Here is a 22562-nt window from a genome sequence, read left to right on the forward strand (position 1 = left end):
CCTGCTTGAGAACAATGGTCTTAATGAGCCTGGTTTGCCTTTATGAGGCAGTCTTGACCAGCTAATACTCTGTAACAGTTTCTTAAATGTTTTATGACTATCACAAACTTAAAAGCTTTTCTTTCAGGAGTAAGGGTGTATGTCATTTACATTTTGAAAAAGTGAAGGCCATCTACATAAGAATTCTTAGCTATTAGCAGAGAATGGGTACAGCACCTATGAATAATCTTTGGCAATATACTGTAACTCAAATCAAGTTGGAAAGAAATGTTTTGGAATATTTTTCATGACGATAATGTGGGGGGAAAGAGGAAGAATTCATCCCCATCTCCACAGCCACCCACATTAATAGCTTCTACCTCTTACTGTGAGTAAAGGTCAGGAACTGAAAGAAAAGCCTTAAGGAGATTTTTCATTTTATGTTGTATCTTGTCCTCAAAAACATTATGTTCAGTGTGATTTGAACCATATTAATGTGTAACACAAGCACCAATCAATCCATTTTGAAAACACAGAAGGTTGGGATTTGAATTTGTTCTGTTTTCTATGACAGCTGATTATATTTGGATTGACAGTGGGGTTCTTAGCTCTAAAGTGGCTTTGAGGCTCATCTGGCCTTTGAATATCTACTTTAAATCCAAATGCAAAGAATTGAGAATTTAAAGAGAGAGTGCGCACTAGCTGTGGTAAGCTGAAGAATAGCTCCCCTGAGATGTCCACTTCTAATTCCGAGAACATGTGACTATGGCAAGCTGAAAAATAGCTCCCCAGAGATGTCCACTTTTTTCTCTTTTTTTGAGACACAGTCTCAAGTCTGTTGTCAGGCTGGAGTGCAGTGGCACGATCTCAGCTCACTGCAACCTCTGCCTCCCAGATTCAAGCAATTCCCCTGCCTCAGCTTCCCAAGTAGCTGGGATTACAGGTGCGTGCCACTGTGACTGGCTAATTTTTTGCATTTTAGTAGTGACGGGGTTTCACCATGTTGGCCATGCTGGTCTCCATCTCCTGACCACCTCGGCTTCCCAAAGTGCTGGGATTACAGGCGTGAGCCACCGCGCCCAACCGAGATGTCCACTTCTAATTCCTAGAACAACATTCCTTATTCCTTTCATGGCACAAGGAATGCTGCAGATGTAATTTAAACAAGGATATTGAGTTGGGACTGCAATCACAAAATACCACAGACAGACTGGGCAATTTATAAATAACGGAAATTTATTTCTCACAGTTCTGGAGCCTGAGAAGCCCAAGATCAAGCTGCCAGCAGGTTCAGTGTCTGGTGAGGGTCCAAGCTCTGCTTCCAAGATGGCACCTAAAAAGCTGTGTACCCCAGAGGGGAGGTACCTAGAATGCAGTGTCCTCATGAGGTGGCAGAAGGCAGGAGAGTATAAAAGGGGCCAACTCCCTCTGTCAGGCCCCTTTGTAAGAGCACCTAATCCGATTCACAGGGGAGGAGCCCTCATAACCTAATCACCTCCTAAAGGCCCCATTTCTTAATACTGTCACATTGCCAACACCTGAATTTTTGAGGGGATACTTTCAAACCACAGTAGGGAGAGTACCTGTATAGTGTATAAAAAAAGATTGTCAAGGGAGGCCCAGTATAATCACACTTAAAAGGATTTTTATAAAAGGGAGACGAGAGGTTGGGAGTCAGAGAAAGATGATATAAGGACAGAAGGAGAGGTCAAAGGAGAAGATGCTATGCTGCCGGCTTTGTAGACAGAGGAAGTAGCCACAAGCCAAGGAATGCAGGTGGTCTCTGGAAACTGGAAAAGGCAAGGAAAGAAATGACTTCTCCCCTAAGCCTCCAGAAGAAATGCAGACCTGCTGACACTTTCATTTTAGCCCAGTGAAAGTGCTTTTGAACTTCTGACCTCCAGAATTATAAGATAATATATGCTTGTTTCAAGCCAGGAGTTTGTGGTATTAATAATTTGTTATAGCAGCCGTCATAAACTAATACACTAAGCCCTAAACACTAAAGGCATTCTTTCCAAAGAAAAATGGCAGGTTTACTGTCTATCAGAAAAGAAACATATTTATCTGCCTTTGATTCCTGAGACAAAGCTTGCTTTGTTCCGGCTTCTTTTTTCAAAATTCACCAAGGCAAAAGAGAGCTTGTCAGGAATGTTTAAAGGAGTATTTGCCAAAAGCAGCAATTTTGTATCCCTCACAACGGCCCCTTTTTAAAACATCATGTAAAGGTATTGGGTGATGTTCCAACCACCCGGCTGGCAAGTTGCTGTAGGAGTCAGACTAAATCCAGCTAACACCAAGCAAGCTGGCCCTTCAGGACTGAAAGCACTGGTTTGCTGCTAAGCACACTGCAGCAATGAGGACAACTGAGGGAGCAGCAGGGACCATCGTGACAATGCTAATCATTTCATTACATGGACTATTCAAGACCAAGCAGTGCAAGGTGACATCCCAGGTATTACATGGTCTCACCCACCAAAGTCACCCTCTAGCCTCCTTTGACGCGAATAAAGTGATGTTTCGAGGGCATAGCTAACTGTAGATTGGGAATGGTGCTCCTCTGGCTAGAATATTTATGACCCAAGTAGGTAGCCTTTAAAAATCAAGTTCAAAGAATGGTCATTTTTCATTTAGAATAGTTTCTTTGAATAGTTTTTACTTTATGAAAGGCAAGCTTATAGGTTAATCTGCTATTATGTATGTGATCATTGAGACGGAAACATTCATCTTTAAAAAAAATGACCATTATTCCAGCAGCATTCCTGAATTGTTTCCATTTTAGCCTTACCAGAATATTCTAAGAAATTAAGAAGGATAATTATTTCAAATCAGATACATCAGTTTAATGTTGGTTATTTGTGAAAGTGATTTCATATTTTCAGTGTATCATTATCATTGCTGCTTCCAAAGGGAAATGGCAGCATTTTCCTAATAATAAAGTGTAAGTATTTATTACTTCAGCTTTACAAGTCGTTTTAGGTTGAAGAAAGTAAGTGGAAGTAACGTTTTTAACTACCATTTTGATTGATTGTACCTAAAAAGTTACGTTTGTCCTTGTAAGCCAGTGAGAAATTGGTAAGACTTGCTTAAAAGTTACATGGAGCCCCTTTGGTTGAAAACAATATTTTCATCAATTTTCCAAAGAACAAGGCCTTCTTAATTTTGCTTATGAAAGTAATGACCTCTGATGCATATTAGAATACAAGTTATTCCACTTTCCTGTGGGGGGAAATGACTAAGAGATATGTTTCAAAACAAATTTTTATTTGCCATTGTTTAAAATATGAACATTCAGAGAAAATGATGATTATATTTTCACATCTTTAAGTAGTTATGTTATCTTTTAATCAAATGTAAGTATCTGCTGTTCCTTTCAAAAAATTGATTTCTGTGCTTTCTAGATATAAAACATGTGTTTTAGCAAAATCAAGCCCCAGAAAATCTGAGAGTAACCTAAAGTTGGTAGTCTAAGTAATAGAAATATTTTTTAAGAAAGTATATAATAAAATGTGACTTGACTTTTTTATTCCTCCTTTCATATGTTTATTCTATGCTTATTAACTTGAGAAATTGGAAGGGGCAAATGTGGTTTAATAGTAACATAAAAATAACCTACCAAGCCAAGAGATTCAACAAATAAAATCTTCTATAGACCTTTTATTATTATTATTATTATTTGTAGTATAGAACTTCCCTGAGAGAAATGGAACTATATAGGAGTTATATGACTTTAATAAATAAGTATAAAAACCAAATAAAGCCTTAATGGCATACTGAAATACTGATATACGGTGAGTCCCTGGAGCAGCAATTTTCAGAGCAAGCTCAGGGCTAATGAATTGCACCATGAATGTAAGTGTATAAAAAGATGCTTTATTTTAATGACTTTGCCCTGTCTTTGGCAAAGACTTCATATCCAGTACTGCCAAAAATTTAGCCTTTGAGATATATTGTTAAAAGTGAGCATAATATATTAATATTTTCCCCATAGTTTTATCTTATTTAAATAAAAGGGAGAATATCAGTTTAGAAAACATTTCCCTCTTCCTTAAATACCTAAGTCTGAGCTCACTTATCACTTTATCCAGTTTTCACAAATAAGCTTAGAAACCTGCTAATGTTTAAAACAGGAGATGAAGGCCAGGCACAGTAACTCATGCCGGTAATCCCAGCACTTTGGGAGGCCGAGGCAGGCAGACGATCTGAGGTGAGGAGTTCAGCACCAGCCTGGCCAACATGGTAAAACCCCATCTCTACTAAAAGTACAAAAAATTAGCTGGGTGTAGTGGCACATACCTGTAGTCCCAGCTACTAGGGAGGCTGAGGCATGAGAATCACTTGAATCTGGGAGGCAGAGGTTGCAGTGAGCCAAGATCGCACCATTGACTCCAGCCTGGGTGACACAGCAGGATCTTGTCTTAAAAAAAAAAAGATGGATGACTCCAAACATTCAAAGGAAAAAAGTCAACACCAAACCATTAATGCCATTCAGGTGTTTTAATATTATGTTCATGCATCACAATTTCACTTTTTTGCTCTCTACTGGATTTTTATACATGGGGAAAGAATATGACAAAACAAATTTTATCACTGCTTTTTAAAAATCCTACCAGATCAATCATACATATATAAACATCTATAAAGGGACTCATTTAGGTAAAATATAGCAATGTTTTTAAAACTCAAGTCTATACAATGAATAATGGGTATATAGACAAGTCTATACAAATGAACTATACATTTTTGAATAAGAGGTTGAAAATAGCAAATTGATCTTCAGTGATGAAAAATATGACTACATGATGTACTGTATGGTATACGTGGGGAAAAGTGGTATGTGTGACTCAGTGGCAAGAGCACAGGCTGGGAATCAGCAGTCCAAGATTTCAAAGTCAGTTCTACCACTTTCCGGCTGAGTAACTTGAACAAGTCATTTAGCCTCTGTCAACCTTATTGTCTTCAGCTTGAAATGAAGATATTGGGATAGTTTTTTACCAAGAGCCCTTCTGACTCAATCTGTGACCTGTGTGTATTACACTTAAAGTAGGAGGTACATCAACACTATTATTAGATTATGAAGCTTGTTGAATTTTATACTTTTAAAACATTGTTATAAGAGTTCTTCCAGTTCTGGAAAAGATGAATAAATATGACTTCTTTTATTCCTCACAATAATTATAACAAACGACCCTGGACAAAACATATGTATAAATTATCAGAAGACCCTGAAAGTTGGAAGGCAGACTAAGCACCTCAGGGTTCCAGAAACAACCTAGCAGCGAGTTCCCTGGTGACTGATTTTGCCTGTTTGTTTTACATCCAGTGTATCCCAACCTGGGCACCAGAGAACCCCACAAACCATAAATGCCAACAGGCAGAGATTAAAAATAATTCCCCCAAAAGCCCGCTCTTTCTAGCCAAAGCACTGGGAAAAGGGCAGCCCAGCAGCACAGGAACTTTTCAGCCATACCTTCCATTCCCGAGGTATACAGAGACCCTCCTGCTGCACCTTCTCAGTGAATGCTACATCAACAGCGTCTGTAGGTGCGACGGTGTTTCTCACCGCCACCTTGCAGTAGCAGTGGTGCACTCTCCTACATACCTGTGAGTGGAACCCTAGCTTCCATTCCTGCCTTGCAGAAACTGGTATCCCTCCTTTGCTGAGCTTTTGCACAGTATCCTGACTTTCTTCCCCACCCTATAGTAGAAGCAGTACCCTCTCAGCCCAAGTCTCTGGGCAGAGCTCTATCTTCATCCCTAATCTGCAGTAATGAGGCAGCTGAGACTGTTGAGAACTCTATCATCTATGCCCACCCTTCAGTTACATGTAAAATAGTACTATTTCCCAACCAAGTTTGTGGGCACAGCTTTGACTTCCACCCTACCTGCAGTATCTCTCTCTTCCACCCAGTGCACAGAGAATGTAGAGCAAAGTCTTGCCATTTGGGTAATATACAAGTGGGGCAGGCACAATAGCACTGCAGTAGCCTTTAAAAAAACTTTGTAAACTAGGTTGAGATTTGGACCACGTCCTACAAAAGTGCATTCTAAATCCAAACAGATGGCTACAGGCTACAATTTTAAAGATTTAATAGGAATCATAGTCAAATAATGCTCAAAATATCAAAAATACAGTTCAGGATTGCTCATCAAAAGTAACTCTGGAAATAATCAGGACAATCTTAAATTAAAAAAGGACAATTGACAGACACCAACACCAGCATCAAGATGACACAGATGTTGGAATTATCAGACAAGAAAAGCAGCTATCATAAAAATTCCTCAACAAGCGCTTATGAACACTCTTGAAACAAATGAAAAAAATAAGAAATATCAGGAAAAGAAATAGATATTAGGTAGAACCAAATAGAAGTTTTAGAACTGAAAAATAACTGAAAGGAACTCACTGGATTATGGGCTCAATAGTAGAACAGACATGACAGAATGAAGATGAACTTGAAGTGAAGATCAGTAGAAATTATCCAAGTCAAACAACAGAGAGTAAATTTATTTACCTCTTTTTGGAGCCAGGGTCTCGCTTACAGGCTGGGGTCAGTGGCGTGATCATAGCTCACTGCAGCCTTGACCACCTGGGCTCAAGCAGTCCTCCCACCTCAAGCCTCCTAAGTAGCTGGGACTACAGGCATACACCACCGCGACCAGCAATATTTTTAAATGTTTGTAGAGACAGGGTCTCACTATGTTGCCTAGGCTTGTCTCAAACTCCTAGCCTTAAGCAATCCTCCCACTTCAGCCTTTCAAAGTGCTGGGATTACAGGTGCGAGCCACCATGCTTGGCTTAGAAAATAGATTTAAAAAAGTGAACTGAGCCTCAGAGACCAGTGGGACAATAACAAAAGTTTAGCATTTGTGTTGTTGGAATCCCAAAAGAAGATAAAGAATGAGAAGAAAAAAAAAGAGTTTGAAAAAAGTAATAGCTGAAAACTCCCCCAAATATTGTGAAAGAAGTCAAGAGAGAAATGAACAGTATAGATGTGGAAGCATCTATAGCCCCAGTTATCCAATTCCTTTTCAGGACCTGGCCTTCACATCTGACAGTTTTTAGCCTTGACTTCAACTTAGTTTTTGACGTTAAGCTGATTGACAACCTTGAGGTAGTACATAGAAAAGCCCTCTCAAAATGTTATTTCACTTCCTAAATAATAACAACGTAGTCATGGTAAACACAGTTTACTACATGCATGCATTCTACATATATTAACATTGAATCCTCACATGAACGCTAATAGATAAACACTATTATTGTTCCCATTTTACATAACTGAGGTACAGGAAGTTTGAGCATCTCACACAAAATTATGCAGCTAATAAATTCTAGACTGAACTCTAGTTATAAAAGTTAACCAAAACATTAAAATATTCAGGAGACAGGAGATCTTTTAAGTGGATAGTTTGCCATTGGTTTGCCTTATGATTGAATCAGAACTCTCATGTATGCTCTAATACAGAGATAAAAAAAGAATTGGGTTTTGGTTCTGAAGTCATTTGGACATTAACAATATGGAATAGTGTTGTATCATTTGTTCAGATAGTGTAGATTGAGCTATTTGTTGTGGAAGCCATTCTGTATTCACAAGCTGACGTTCCTTAGGGGTGAAACATTTGGCACTGTTAGCACTGTTGATGCCATCTTCCACATGCCTGGCTTTGCATATGGAGGTGCTCAGTACATATGAATTCTTTCCCTAGAGTTGCCACAGGCCTTAAGTTCTTATTTCAAGTTGGCAGTGTCTACACATTTAATGAAACAACAATGTTATTTGTAAGTTTTGGCTAATTTTCCTTGTCTCTGTTAACTGTTACCACTATATATAACTAGATCACAGCTAATAACTTTTACTAAAAGTCATGATAATGATCACCGGCATTTGTCTAGCATTTTACAACTTGCAAACCACCTGAATGCATTGGCTTATTAATTCTCATAATAATTTTGTGAGGTGAATATTAGGATCCCCTTTCTGCCAGAAACAGCAAGCAAAACTGAATGGCATTGTATGATTTTCAAACTGGCTTCATTAAGACTTAGCTATAAATCGTGTATGCACCGCTTGGACTGGATTTACAAGAAGTCAACATGAAGTTTTTATGAACTTAAAAACAAATGGGTTATGTTTTTTTTAAACACAAAAATGACATTTATTTTAGTTGAATTATTTAGCTATGGTGAGAACTCTATGGTCTAATTTAACAAAATATTTGTATTCCTCTGTATCCCATCTAAAATTTCTTTGTGCTTTTCTTGTTGAAAAGTAAAGTGTCTCACAATATTAACTAGAAACGGTTTAGTTTCTGGCATCTTTGAAGTTATAACTAAGTAAAATTACAAAGCAAAGGAATAACTTCAGTAGAGGAAGTGTGTGTCTAGGTGTTAAAATTGTGGACCGACTCTAGGTGCTTCCAGATAGCTGAATGTGTGGTGGTTCCTAGAGAGCAATGCACCCAGGGAGGGCGTGGAACCCCCACACCGCTTTCCCCATACCTCATCCTATACATCTCTTCATCTATATCCTTTGTAATTAAACAGTAAACATTTTAAAATATGGATTCTAGACTCATCTGTAGGTTTGAGTTCTGCTCCTCTGTGTACTGAATGAATGGTCTTGAATAAATTGCTTAACACTTGTACTTAGTTTTCTCAGATGTAATATGAGGGGAAAAGTACATGTTTCATAGAACTTTGTGAATTTAAATGAAATAATAAATGTAAAGCACTTAGAATAATGTCTGGCACTAGTAAGCCTTCAATAAATGTTAGCTGGTAATAGTATAGCAATAAATAATAGTTACAGCTATTTCTAGCTACTAGAGGAATTATATATTAGTTATCATATATATAGAAAGGATTACGGATAGATACAAACATGAGTAGCACCATTTTAAGAGGGCCCTGGATACTCCTACTTTTGGAAGTCTAATTCCACTTTATATCAAATATACTCATATCCCACATTAAATATAATTTTTATGTAACTTTAAAGAAATGGGTTTTTCATTGGCTATTTGACGTATTTTGTGGACATTGAATTAAACACTTACTAATTTTGATTTTTTGATATATTCTCCTGAGATCATACAGCAATTAAGTGAAGAACCATGAGCTACAATTCTGGTCTCCTGGCTTATAACCAGAATTTTCCCGGAGAAAAGATGAGAGAATATTGTTTTCCCACCCAGAAAGAACTGCTGGAATCTAGTCCACTTTAAAACCCAATTCAAGCTGGAGGGCCTTTTACTAAAATTAACACCCCAGAATGCTCAAAACTCTGAAAATAATATTGAATGTTTCCTTTCTTTATTCTCTTCTTAGATTGTGGTTTGAATGTTCATAAGCAGTGTTCCAAGATGGTCCCAAATGACTGTAAGCCAGACTTGAAGCATGTCAAAAAGGTGTACAGCTGTGACCTTACAACGCTCGTGAAAGCACACACCACTAAGCGGCCGATGGTGGTAGACATGTGCATCAGGGAGATTGAGTCTAGAGGTGAGACATTTCCAATGTGGGCTGCACTGGCCTCCCTTCCCTACCAGTACCAGTCCTAATGCCTTTGGGATACCTCATTGCACAATGCGGTTAATCTTCTGTAATTTGTGGGGCAATGGTTTCCTATGTCAAACGATCTCAAAGACTGAAATGAATTAATTTAACAAGTAATTAAACAGCTTGATTTCAAGGTACCTTTAACCAAGTATAGCAAATATGCTTAAAAATATATTTATAGATGATGCTTCCCGTCTGCAGTTGACTGGTAAAGACAAATTCATTTTTCAGTTTTTACATTTTTCTTTGGTTCAAGAAGCAAAAGTGTAAATGCTCTACTAAAACTATCTAAAGCCGAAAACAGAGCTGCATCCTAATTATTCTTTCCCACTTGGGAAAAACAGGCCTATATTTTATCTTTGTCTTCTGTTATGTAAAAGCTTTATGACGTAACTAGGGTGATAAATTATTTCCCTTAGGACTTAACATATTTGATTTAATTAGACCAAATGATGAGCCAGATGATATTTAGGTGACAATAGGTAAGAGTTGAAGAACTGTGCATGAAATGGTTTTATTTTAGGAGAAAAATGTGAAAAGATTTCTAAACATGTATATTTTACTCCTTCTGACACATTACCTCCCAACTTAAAGTATGAGAAGTTAAAATCTGAAGAAAAGGCATAATTCAAAGAAACTAACTAGTTTTATTTTTCAGGTCTTAATTCTGAAGGACTATACCGAGTGTCAGGATTTAGTGACCTAATTGAAGATGTCAAGATGGCTTTCGACAGAGGTATGTTTTTCAGAATGTTCCATAACTTAGGACAATAATACTCTTTGCTAAAAAGCACTATTTCTTATGAGGTGGGTTTTGCATCATTTTTCTAAATCACTGATGATTATTATACCAAATTTAAAAACTTAGCTTATAATTTATTCTTTTTTATGAGTTGTAAGTATTAAACAGTCAAATTTCAGAATGCAAAAGAAGTAGAAAGTTTCACTTTGTGATCGATATTTGAGGATCCAAGGCTGGTCCATGTTTACCAAAATATATACAGAGCAATTACATTTACCAAAAATGATAGAGAAAAGAGTGGGATCTATACCATTACAGATCTCAGGCTTCTTGGGCTTGAGTTAACCCACCTCACCCTGCCTGTCATCCATGCCGCCCTGGCATCCTCATCACCATCTTAAGTGAGCTGAGACCCAAGCCCAGACTCATGTGTTGGGGCCAGAAAGCTGAAGAGAAGCTTTAGGGGCCTTCTATGGGGGACCCACCCACCACTGTAGAAAAAGGGGCCCAGTCAAAGAAAAGCACAGTGGAGCTTAATTTTTTTTAGCTAACATTTATATTAAGATTTGCTTCCATGGTTCTCCAGTTTGCTTTAAGGACTGGAACAAAGTGGTTCCAGAGAAGACCTGTAGCCTTGAATGCAGGAAGTAAAGGAGTAAGGGTTAGTGATCTTTTAAAAAACCACTTTCCTTTACAAGTGCGTATTCTAGTTCTATCACACAAACTTCTCCCATTCACAGACCTCTTACAGGCAACAGAGGCAGAAAGCAAAAATAATTAAATATTTATTACCAACCTGAGGGAATCTAGGCCAGCCCAAGTATGTGATAAGAGCAAAGAAAGGGAGGTTAAGTAATGGTGTATTCACTCCAAAAAGCATCAGGAAGAGCAGTCCTGACTCCATGCCAGGTTGAGTGGGAAGAAGCATCTTTTTACTCTGGAAGCTCTGCAACTGAGCATGTCCATTCCCCGCCTCTGGCTACAAGTCTCAAAAATAAATTCCCACTGACAAACTGAATGTTCCTGTGGACCCGAGAGAACAAATAAATAGCACAGTTCCCTCTATTGAAAATATGAGATAACCACTTTATAACCTGAAAACACCAGTAACAGATTTTAAAATTCACGAAGTGCTCACTTTGGCTCCCTGTAGCCACATTGCTGGGGGCTGGTCTTTGGCCTCCCAAGGGAGGTACACCGGCAGTCATCTGCAAGATCTGTAGGAATGATGCAAAGGATTTTAACAAGGGTTACAACAGACCAGTTCTGTATATAAATGCTGCCCAATTCCATCAGTGTTCAAAGGAATAGGATATCAAATAAACAGAGCAAAATAATTTGGAGTAATTAAGGATGTTCACTTCTGGGAGGCATAAATCTCAAGTAATGAGATCCAAGAAAGAAGCTAGGATCCAGAGGATGCTGGAATGAAATTCAATTCAAGAGCCAAGGTAAAAAGGCAAGTTAGGGGAAATCTTCCCCAGCTTAGGAAATAGTCACTGAATGGAAAGCTGACTACTCTGAGGTCAGAAGCTGCCATTATACCTCTGCTACATTTTATCCTTTGGTGAAATCACAGATATTTGTGTGACAGGTGCTGTGAGAGATCCATGGTCAAAGCAAATAAAATCTTGTGAGCTTTACCCCAGAAGAGCCCTAGTCTGGTTGAGACAAGAGCAGAAAGAAAAGACACAATTGGGAAACAGAGATGTTATAAACCGTGCTGATACGGTATAACCCTACTTAGAATGTAGTATGAGGAGATCAGATTCCAGGATTTGTTTACATTATTTTAAAACAGAAAACAAGTAAATAGATAATACAGATGGAAGAACATATTTGTGTATTTGTATACACTTACTAAAAAGCAGATTTTAAAAGAACTAGTTTAATAACAACATACATAGTAAGCCCCAGCATATTACTCTTTTAGGCTCCTAGCTTGTTGAAATCTATTTTCCATTGATTTATTAACTCAAAAATATTTATTAAGCAGCTACTATATTCCAGGCACCATGTTCTTTACTTTAGATATGATGGTTAACCACGTATGCTTGGTCCTTACACTCATGAAGGGTTCACATTAAATAATCACATGGTGGTTATTGATTTTAATAAGGGATATAAAGGAAAATATTAATAACTAGGGAGCTTAACCTGTCTGGAAGGGCAGGTGAGGCATGCTGGAGATCAGAAGAGGCTCTTTCACAGAAAATTAATAATTATTATGTAACATGTAGCACACTATACCTTATGTTAAAAATTGAAGAATTGCTCATCTTTAAAGTCTGATTTGTATACAGAAATGTCATTCATTAAAACGGTGCTGTGAATCCAGATATTTACTTTTGTTTCTTTCAACATCCTTAAAAGATGGTGAGAAGGCAGATATTTCTGTGAACATGTATGAAGATATCAACATCATCACTGGTGCACTTAAACTGTACTTCAGGGATTTGCCAATTCCACTCATTACATATGATGCCTACCCTAAGTTTATCGAATCTGCCAGTAAGTATGAATGCATGTATTCCAAATAACCTGACAAACAACCTCCTTTTGGTAATCACTCTTCCTGGGTTTCTGGCTGAGTAACTTGAATGCATTTTGTGAAATATTTCCTTTGTGCATCTCTTTATGGTTGATATAGTCACGAGAATTTTACATTGTTCTCTAACATCACTTATTTATGACTTATGCCATCAGAAGCTTCTTTTAATGTGCTAAACCTCATTTTCCAAAATAAGGCTCATACCAGTGCTCTTTAGCTGTAGACCAGTGTTTTTGTAAAATAAAAATGAATAACTGGAAAAGTAAAATTAAAAAAAAAAACTATCTTTTATTACATTCAGCAAACAAAATTTCTGTCAGATTGCTATATGTTTCTAAATTCTTATTCTCAGTTTCTGTACTTATAGTTAATGCAGACTATTACAGTTAGCACATTGGCACTGGCTCACAGATCGTACTTTAAAAAGCACTATTTTAGATTAAGAAGTTTTTTTTAAATTCTAGTTGAAATGAAAATGAGAAAAAGCAAAGGTTTATTTGTCAAATCTTATTTGTGCTGCAAAAATCATACCTGTAATTTGCATTTCATTTTTTAAAGAAGGGAATTCTTAGTGGTTTTAAGTATTAGCATTACCATTTTTTGGAAAAGGTAGTCTATTTCTGTCATTTTGCTTTTCTCTCTCTAAAACCATATGTTGTCTTCATCTTTAAATGATAACATCACTTCCTTAGTAACATTAATTTGCTTTTTGACTTGGGAATTTCATGAAATACAATCTTTCTTTGTTCTAAATTTTAGTTTCCCTTTCATGGCTTTTGTAGGGAGTTTTTGTGGTTAGTTCCATGGAGCCCTGATTGATTGTGGGTCAGCTCAAGCTCCTATGTGGAGAACAGCCATGAGAATTACACTGATTTCTTTCAAAGCATTAGGTTAGAAAGCATGAAAAATTCTAGGTCTCTAACGGACTCAGTGCTGATCTTGAAAATTTGTGTGAGGGATCTCACACGTCCTTGTCTCATGGGGCAGACATTTCCTCTCTAGACAGATCATAAGTCTGATTGCCACTAATCTAGGAAGCAACACACACACACACACACACACACACACACACAGAGTCTGTGAAAAGCTGTCCAGTTCATGGTATGCTCTGATCCCCAGGACTCTGATCCCATCGAAAGTGGGTAAGTTCCACTTTTGTGTTGCTTGGAAGTAAAACTAAAACTTGGCTCTATGCCAAACTCAGGAACACAGGATCGGCAAAGGACAAAGCAGTGATGCAAACCCAGGTTCTGAACTCCACACACCACCTTATTTAGGAAGAAGTAAAAGCCAAGCCTCCTCTTGGATTCCAAGGCCTTTGACCCCATAGTTCCAAATTACCTCTCCTTCTTTCCCCATACCAACATTAGCTGCTGAAGAAAATCTCCCCTTTTAATTATTCTTCCAAATCACTTCATTTACCATCGTTATGGAGTTTGTTTCTGAAACAGCCTTTCTGTCCAAAATTAGCAAGCCCCCTTATCTCACCCCTCAGAGAACTCTGGAAACCACATCATAAGAAAGAAACTTTCACAAATCAAGGTAGAAATTTCTGCTTATAGATTCACCAATCTGGATGTCTGATTTATGTGACACCAAAAACCCTGGCATAATACAGATATATAATATAAACGTTTGTTGTACACGTTGGATAGCGGTATCTTCCTGTTTGTGGAACACTGTCCTTGTACACTGTCTTGGAAGGCATTAGAGTCTGTTTCATTCTTTAGATGTGCAGATACAGCCATTCTCTTAAAAGGCAGATAAGGAAGATGAGAGAAATTAACATTTATAGAGTATATATGAGGTCCCATGAATCCTGCTCAGCACTTTACATCCATCGTGCAATTTTAGAAAGGAGGAGATGTGATAGAGTGTGAGTAAATTGTGTAAGATCACATTGCTCACTAGGGGAGGTGGCACTGGCATTCCCGCACACTTCCAAGGTCAGGGCCCTTGCTTTCCGTACTCTGTCACACTGCCTGGCTCACTTGGTGGAGCAGGGAATGAGACTTAGACAAGGGAAGGAGGAATGAAAGAACCCCTTGCAAATGAGGGAAAGAGAAAATTTTTTTCTCTCTCTCAGCTCCTAAAAATGTCTCTGGCATTTATTAGCATCCTTTGCCAACAAAAAATCAGAATTTACATTAAAGTTTTCTTCTACAAAAGCTGTTTGAGCTCTGCTTTCACAGCCTTCTTGGAGGAACCTGCGGCTTAAAAGCTGGAAGGGAGTGACTGCAGGAAATGAAAAAGGAAAGCAAGGGTGGAGAAGGCCAGGCCATCACACACGACAGCTTGAAGTTCTTCCAAAGCCCCTGCAAACTCCCTGATGAACCCACCTGAAGTCTGGGTTCACTCACCCCTCCTTCCTCAGTTCCTCACCCCACCAGTTAAGACATTGCTGCCCTAGAATACAAAGGCCAGGAAGACAGGTGCCTCTCACAGAGCCTCCAGTAACCCAGCCTTATGGCTGCTTCCTGGTCACGATGGAAACAGTACTACCAAAGCTGAACTCCCGGTGGCAATGAGGGCAGAAATCTTCTTCTAGCCAGGGACTCCGAGAGCTCTGTCCCCAGAACATCTTAGAAAAGCTACATGTCTCAGTGTGTAACCTTGAGTGAGTCAGATCAACTCAAAACCCAACGTTCTTGGTGGTAAGCAACTTAAAATCTCCGGAAGAGAAGCCTGGGAAGGAGAACTTGTTAGTGTTTCCTCAGCTCTGCCACTGAGCCACCACTTTTGCTCAGCTAAGTTTTAATCTTCTTGTAGTCAAGTTTCTCTATGTAAAATTAACTAGACATACTGTAGAAGAGCTTTTAATTAGATCTTGGTGGGCTTAGAGTTGTTGTTTCCTTCCCCAACAATGAACTGTTCACATTTTTGAGATCCTTCCAGCCCCTCCTCTAATGCCGTCTGCTCCTCCCTGGACCCCTCAGCTGCAGACTGTCTTCCTCCCCTGATTCCCGTCACCTCTGCTTGGACATCTTTACTGCCTCCTTCCTTCATGCTGGAAATTTGTAATTACATCCTGTCTTCCTACTTTACTGGAATCCCTTTTAAAGAGAGGAGTTCTCGCTCATGTTCCTTTTCCCACAGTGCCTGTGATAGTCCCTTACTTACATAATAGGTGTAATAAATATGATGAACAAGTGAACTTAACAATTTTACATTGAGAACTATAGGATTTTAGAGTTTGCACATATTCTAAGGGATCATGCAGCTAGACTCTCTTGTCTAAAACATTCTTTTTGAAATATTTAGTTGCTGCAAGCTCACTCACTGATTCCAGAGGCAGTCAGTCCACTGATGGACAGATGTAACCATCATGAAGCCCTTCTGTGCACAACAGAAATCTGCCTGTTTTTATTTAATAATTCTCTCCCATTGGCAATGTTCTTTGCATGACCCTTTTCCTCCATGTGTGTTTTGTGTATTTGACAACTGATGATGGTCATTCGTCTCTAAATACATTCCATTTTGTCTATTTCTCTCTTAAGCTGCTTATGGCAGAGAGTTGTGTTCTCTACAGAATGGTAATGGGTAATACTTTTGTAAGTGGAAGAAAAGGAGAAATGAATTTCAGGGAAGAATGTTTGCCGATTTGATCTTAATACTATTCGGTGCATTTTGTCATTTGTTTCCAAATGTGTACTCCAGCCTGGAGATGTAAATGTCCTCTCCTTGAACACCAGATTAATCCACAATCAGCATGTTCATTTGAATGCCTGACAGGCATCTCAGATGGAACTTTTCCTCACCAAACCTCTTCTACCCACAGTCTTTCCCATCTCAGTTAATAGAGGCCTCATTCTTGTAGCTGCTTAAGCCAAAAACCTGGATCATTCATGATTCTTCCGTTTCTCATGCATCCTTTATCAGGAATCCAAAGAACTCAACCTTCAAAATATACCCAGAATCCAGCAAATTCTTATCACCTTCACTGCTACCCCCTGGTTCAAGCTACTGTCATTCTTCACCTGGATGTTTTTAATAATTACTGGAATAGGCTTTCTGCTTTTATTCTTTTCCTTCCACAGTCTGTTTTCCATCTGGCAGCCAGAGTACTGATAACTGTGAAAAATGCATGTCAGATCATGACCTTTCTTTGTGGTTCACCTTCCCATTTCTCTTAGTAAATGCTAAATCCTTAAAATAGCCTGCCTCTCCTGTCATGATGGAGTGCCCTGTTGCCCTTCTGACCACACTTGCTAATATCCCCCTCTTCACTCTCTCCCCTGCAGCCACAGTTGACTCCCCGCTTTTCCTCAAACTTTACATTCATTCTGTCCCCTCAGGATCTCTACATGGCTGCTCCTTCACCAGCACTGTCTTTCCCCAAATCTCCACATGGCTCATTCCCATTGAGGTCTATCCTGACCACCCCACTGAAAATTGCAACCCCTCAACACTTCTGATGCTTCTTATCCTGCTGTTTCTCCCATAGCACTTGCCTCATTCTAATATAGTGTAAACTATAATACGTCATATTCGTGGTTTATTGTCAGTCACCCTCAGTAGCAAGTAAGCTCCCCATGTGCAAATTGTTTTGCTAGCCCAACACCACTATCTCACAGTTCTTCTCTACAGAGATTAACTGTGGAAATTAAAAGGAAGCTGGATTATTCTTGTTTTAATTTTCAGATTTGTGTAGTTTCCAATTAATTTATCCTATAATAAAAACTAAAGCTAGGTGTGGTGGTTCACACCTGTAATCCCAACACTTTGAGAGGCTGAGACAGAAGGATTACTTGATCCTAGAAGTTTGAGACCAACCTGGGCAACATAGTGAGATGGTCTCCAAAAAAATTAACATTTAGCTGGGTGTGGTGGCAGACATCTATAGTCCCCAGTACTTGGGAGCCTCAGGCAGGAGGATCACTTGAGCCCAGGAGGTCAAGGCTGCAGTAAGCTGTCATCATGCCACTGCACTCCAGCCTGGGTGACAGTGTCTCAAACAAAAACCCTAAGTAGTAGTTTTTATAGTAAATGGAGTATTCTTTTATTCTAGAAATTAAATGATTCAATTTCAGTTTCTGAGCTGGTACTACTGTTATAAATTGGCACTTTTTAAAGGCCCCAAAGTTCAGACACCATACATTATTTATCATGGCAAAAAGCAAATAATACATTCTTCATTCAAAGAAATGAGCCAGGAACTATGAGGAAGTTTTGGGTAGAGATTGTAAAATGGTCAAAATTTGTTTGAATTAAAAAACTTTAGTCATTGTTTACATTCTGTAATTTATCTAATCTGCTTTAACAATGCTAGAAACTTTTCACATTCATCTTACACAATTTTTACCTGACTTCAATTCATTATCATTGAGTTGGCTTGTTTTATAAGCTAGAAACACTAAAAGTTTTGGTCTTGTGTCTTGGATGTTGCATTCTGCTCAGATGTAGTCTTCCTAGCATTTTAAGGCCACCATCCTGATTAGGACTAAGCAGCATGGAGTCTCATTGACATTACCTTGAAACCTAACTCCCCTGCCCCTGTCAAGATGGAGTCTTGCTCTATCACCCAGGCTAGAGTGCAGTGGCATGATCTTGGCTTACTGCAACCTCCACCTCCTGGGTTCAAGCAATTCTCCTGCCTCAGCCTCCACAGTAGCTGGGATTACAGGCACCTACCACCACACCCAGCTAATTTTTGTATTTTTAGTAGAGACGGGGTTTCACCGTGTTGGCTAGGCTTGTCTCGAACTCTTGACCTCATAATCTGCCCACTTCGGCCTCCCAGAGTGCCGGAATTACAGGTGGGAGCCACCACACCTGGCCTCACCCAACTTTTAAAGGCACCCTATCTTTTGACATTTGAGTAGAAGCAGGAATGTACTGTGGTGTTCTTTTTCGAAATCACAGAATTCCAAAGATGTTAATTGTTTTCAGTTATAGAAATGACTGATGAATTGAATGCAGTGTGACCTCAAAGGAATGTGCTGGAATTTTGTTCATTTGGAACCAAAACATCCAAATGTAGATGATTCTCTTCAAAGTTTATACCCTTGGAAGAGTCACATTTATTTCAGGGCTCTCGCCATCAGGCAAAACATTTGGAAGTGACTTCAAAGTCTGCTGTGCATTCTTCTGAATGTCTGAGTCAGAAAATGTTTGCATTTTAAAGGTAGATTTGATCTTTTAATATAGAACAAAGCAATTGAAAACTAAGTAATTAATAAAGCAAGGAAATATTGGATGGTACATGTTTGGGTTTAAAAAGAAAAAAGTATGAATGTCAATTAATAAGACTCTCCTGGAGTTGCAATGGGTAGTGGAGTGACATGGTTAGTATGTCATTGCTGAAAAAGGATTTTCAAAATATTTTATGCAATGTATCATTGCTTAAGTATACCTGTAATATTCTAAGGTCACTTCATTTGAATGTATAAGTTTTTAATCTGTGTCAACATCTGCCTGAATTTTTTTATAATTACATCCTGTATTCAGTGTCCAATTTCCAAAGTTGTCAGACTCCAAGACACTCAACTGAAAAAACTGGATGTTCCCCCCATCCCCAAAAGTCCAAGTAAATAGTGTTGCCACATTGAAACTAAGAGCCTTTGGAAATCTAGACTTGAACCTTAAAAGTAATTTCTGTAGCTGTTTGACAAGGAATTATGAGGAAGCATTTCTTACCAGTTTCAGAGCATTGTCGCAAGAATATAATTAAGTAAAACCACTGTATCAGTTTTGTGTTAATGCTTTTCTTCTTGGTATTCAACTTGCTGTTTTAGAAATTATGGATCCTGATGAGCAACTGGAAACCCTTCATGAAGCACTGAAACTACTGCCACCTGCTCACTGCGAAACCCTCCGATACCTCATGGCACATCTAAAGAGGCAAGTCACAGACCTTGAGTCTTACACCTGTATTGCATCCAGATTTTAAGGATAAAATGAAATGAAGGGTGAAAGTAAGGACAGATGATCTATTGAACAAATAAATAAATGTATAGCTACATTGTCTTGTGTGAAATTTCACTAGAAGGAATGCTAAAAATATTCTGCACAACAGTACTAAATGCAGACCTGATTGTGTTATAAATGTATTTGCAGTTCCAGTATATGTTTGCAGCAATGCTAGAGATACCAGTATTCTGTCAAGGACATGCACTAATTTGTGTGGATAGAGAGAGTTGTGGCTGTAAAGATACATAATAAAGCAGGAAGAAAACAACCTGCAACTTGCAAGGCAGCTCACTTTTCCTATCTTCTTGCTCCAAAAAAAAGCACTTCAAACTTGGTGATGGGATTTTCGATTATTGAATTAATGTTGTCAGCACTGCAAACTGATGTAAAAGGTGGTGGAGTAAGGAAGTAAGGGGTAAAGAGAGGAATGGAAAATGAAGTATTTCAGATCATTTCGGTTTGATGTTTTCAGGTGAGTGAGAGTCATGCAGCTTTTCTCCCTGCTCGCTCACCCTCCATTCTCTATCAGTTGAAGCAAAGCCTTCCAAATTATATGACGAAGTTTTGGTGGTTTTAGGTTTTCAAAATATAAAACCAATCAGAAACAGAAAATTCCATGTGGCCAAAGGCATTGAATTCTGCAGAAATGGTATTTTAGTCACTCGTGAATGTTTACATTTTTCCTCTTTAGAAGCACCATGAGTTAAAACCTTTGTTTAACGTTCTTAGAATTTCACTTCTAGATTCAGGTTTGCTTCTTATTTGGATGTAATTAAGTGTTCTGCACTAAAACAAAGGAATAACTCTGAAATGATCTTCTCTGTGTTACTGTACAGTGGTCAAAAGCATAGAAACACATACCCTCCCTGACAATGCTGCCATCCCATAGCCATTGCTTGTTACTGTCACTGCTCTTCTCTCCCTAGACACTTATTCAACTGTCCACTTGCAAAACTACTCTACAGCAAAGATAGCCAAAGTGAAGGGAGGGTGGGTGGATTAAATCAAGGTGACCCAGTTCCTTCTAGCTATTTGCAAATGTAGGTTTAGAACTATAGGCTGTGGGCTGTGGCAGGAGGATCCATAGATAGAACGGAATCCATACGGTCCAGCACATTAACTCAGGCTTGAGCCAGTGATCACCACAAGTTTAAATTATCTCTTAACATAATTTACTCTAAGGAAAGTCAGTACTTTGAAAGTACAGAGAAATAACCTAGTAGAAGAGTTGATAAGGAGACACAAACTTTTATTGTGAATCTTGTTTTAGAGTTCAAGCAAAATGAAGAACATAATGGCTTACACAAAATCATTTATTCCTGTACTTGCATTTTTCAGAGTGACCCTCCATGAAAAGGAGAATCTTATGAATGCAGAGAACCTTGGAATCGTCTTTGGACCAACCCTTATGAGATCTCCAGAACTAGACGCCATGGCTGCATTGAATGATATACGGTATCAGAGACTGGTGGTGGAGCTGCTTATCAAAAACGAAGACATTTTATTTTAAATTTTTAATTTGAGGGGAAAAGAAATGTTTTACAGATGAAGGAATGTTTTATAGTAATTTAATTGGCTCCTATAGCTGCATTATTTCTTGATTAGAGGTTTGGGCATATAACCAGATTTAAAATGAAGGAACTTTCTGTTGTTTTTGTAGCACCGCCCAGCTGTCTTGTAAAACAGTGCACACACGCTTTCCGGTTCTAGTAATCCTGGGTGTTTATCATGTTCAGAGACACTCAAGCTATTGCATGATTAGCCCCTATCTGGCAAGGAAACCCCATAGAGAAGAAACGACGAACCTGCGCCTGCACCGCCTCTGCGTCCTGCGTAGCCTGTGCTTGTGATCCAGCATGTTTCACAGAGTGAGCCTGTTGTAACTTTGCTTTTGGGGTCTCTGTCATTGGTTTCTGATGCTTGTATAAACATGCACACACAAATGGAGAAAACAGCACCCCTGGCTGCTGCATTACCATAGACCATATCATATGACTATGTTTTGCAAATGATTTCTGGTTTCTCTTAGTTCTTCTCTAACATAGTACTTCCTTTCCAGCAAAAGCAAACTGTGTTTTCAGATTTGTTACTTTAATAAGTTATTCATACCAATAAAAAATGTACAACACAGCATTTTCTGTTAAATTATTATTGGTTTTTAGTTGTAATTTTGTATTTTTTCTGGCATGCATTTAATTTATTAAATTGGCTTTTAGAAATCAAAAATATTGATAGCTTACTTTTTCTCATAAGAACATTCAGGAAAATGTGTTTGGCCATGTATTAAATACTGAGTACTTCTTCTGACCTCTTTTGTTTACTACTAAAAGTTTTGTGATAAGCTCCTAAAATAATCATTTAAAACTGCTTATAGTTAAAACACCTATTAATTGTATTTGTTTTTCTTCTTGTATTACTCAAGCAGAAATCTAGAAAATATTTTCTTGACACTTTTTAATGAGGGGTTGGGCAGTTTCTTCCAGAGCTCTCAGAACAAGAAAAAGAGGCTAACTAAAAAGAGTGACTTCTTCTAAACATTTGATTTGTCAAAAAATGTATGGCATTGACATACATTGAGCTGATAATGCTGCCTAAGAGCTGAGCCGCAAAGGCCAGCCTGGTGGCTGGAGAAGGGGTCTGCAGCTTAGAGGCCAGGAGCCCAGATGCTGGGCCTGGTACTATCACTGGCCACCTGTGTGGCTTGGAGCCAATGACCCCCCAGAGCCTGTTTCTGTGCCTGTCAGACCAGCACCCTTCTAGAACAAAAGTTCCATCCTGCTTTCAAATAACTTTCAAGATTATTCCAGAAATACTGGGAA

The 22562-nt window shown here is 38.5% G+C and overlaps 1 protein-coding gene across 3 annotated transcripts in view; it reads left to right on the forward strand.

The window, feature by feature from the left end:
- The window catches only part of CHN1 (chimerin 1), a 190486-nt gene extending 168610 nt beyond the window's left edge, over positions 1-21876 (forward strand). For all 3 annotated transcript variants that reach the window (XM_039470008.2, XM_074399444.1, XM_010351868.2), the window contains 5 exons: positions 9311-9484; positions 10200-10277; positions 12657-12794; positions 19569-19674; positions 21082-21876. In XM_039470008.2, the coding sequence (XP_039325942.1) occupies positions 9311-9484; positions 10200-10277; positions 12657-12794; positions 19569-19674; positions 21082-21253 (668 nt within the window). In that variant the 3' untranslated portion in view covers positions 21254-21876. The remainder of the gene's footprint in view (positions 1-9310; positions 9485-10199; positions 10278-12656; positions 12795-19568; positions 19675-21081) is intronic.
- Positions 21877-22562: the final 686 nt, after the last annotated feature.

This window comes from Saimiri boliviensis, chromosome 5 (genome assembly GCF_048565385.1).
Source record: "Saimiri boliviensis isolate mSaiBol1 chromosome 5, mSaiBol1.pri, whole genome shotgun sequence".
In the NCBI taxonomy this organism is placed as follows: domain Eukaryota; kingdom Metazoa; phylum Chordata; class Mammalia; order Primates; family Cebidae; genus Saimiri; species Saimiri boliviensis.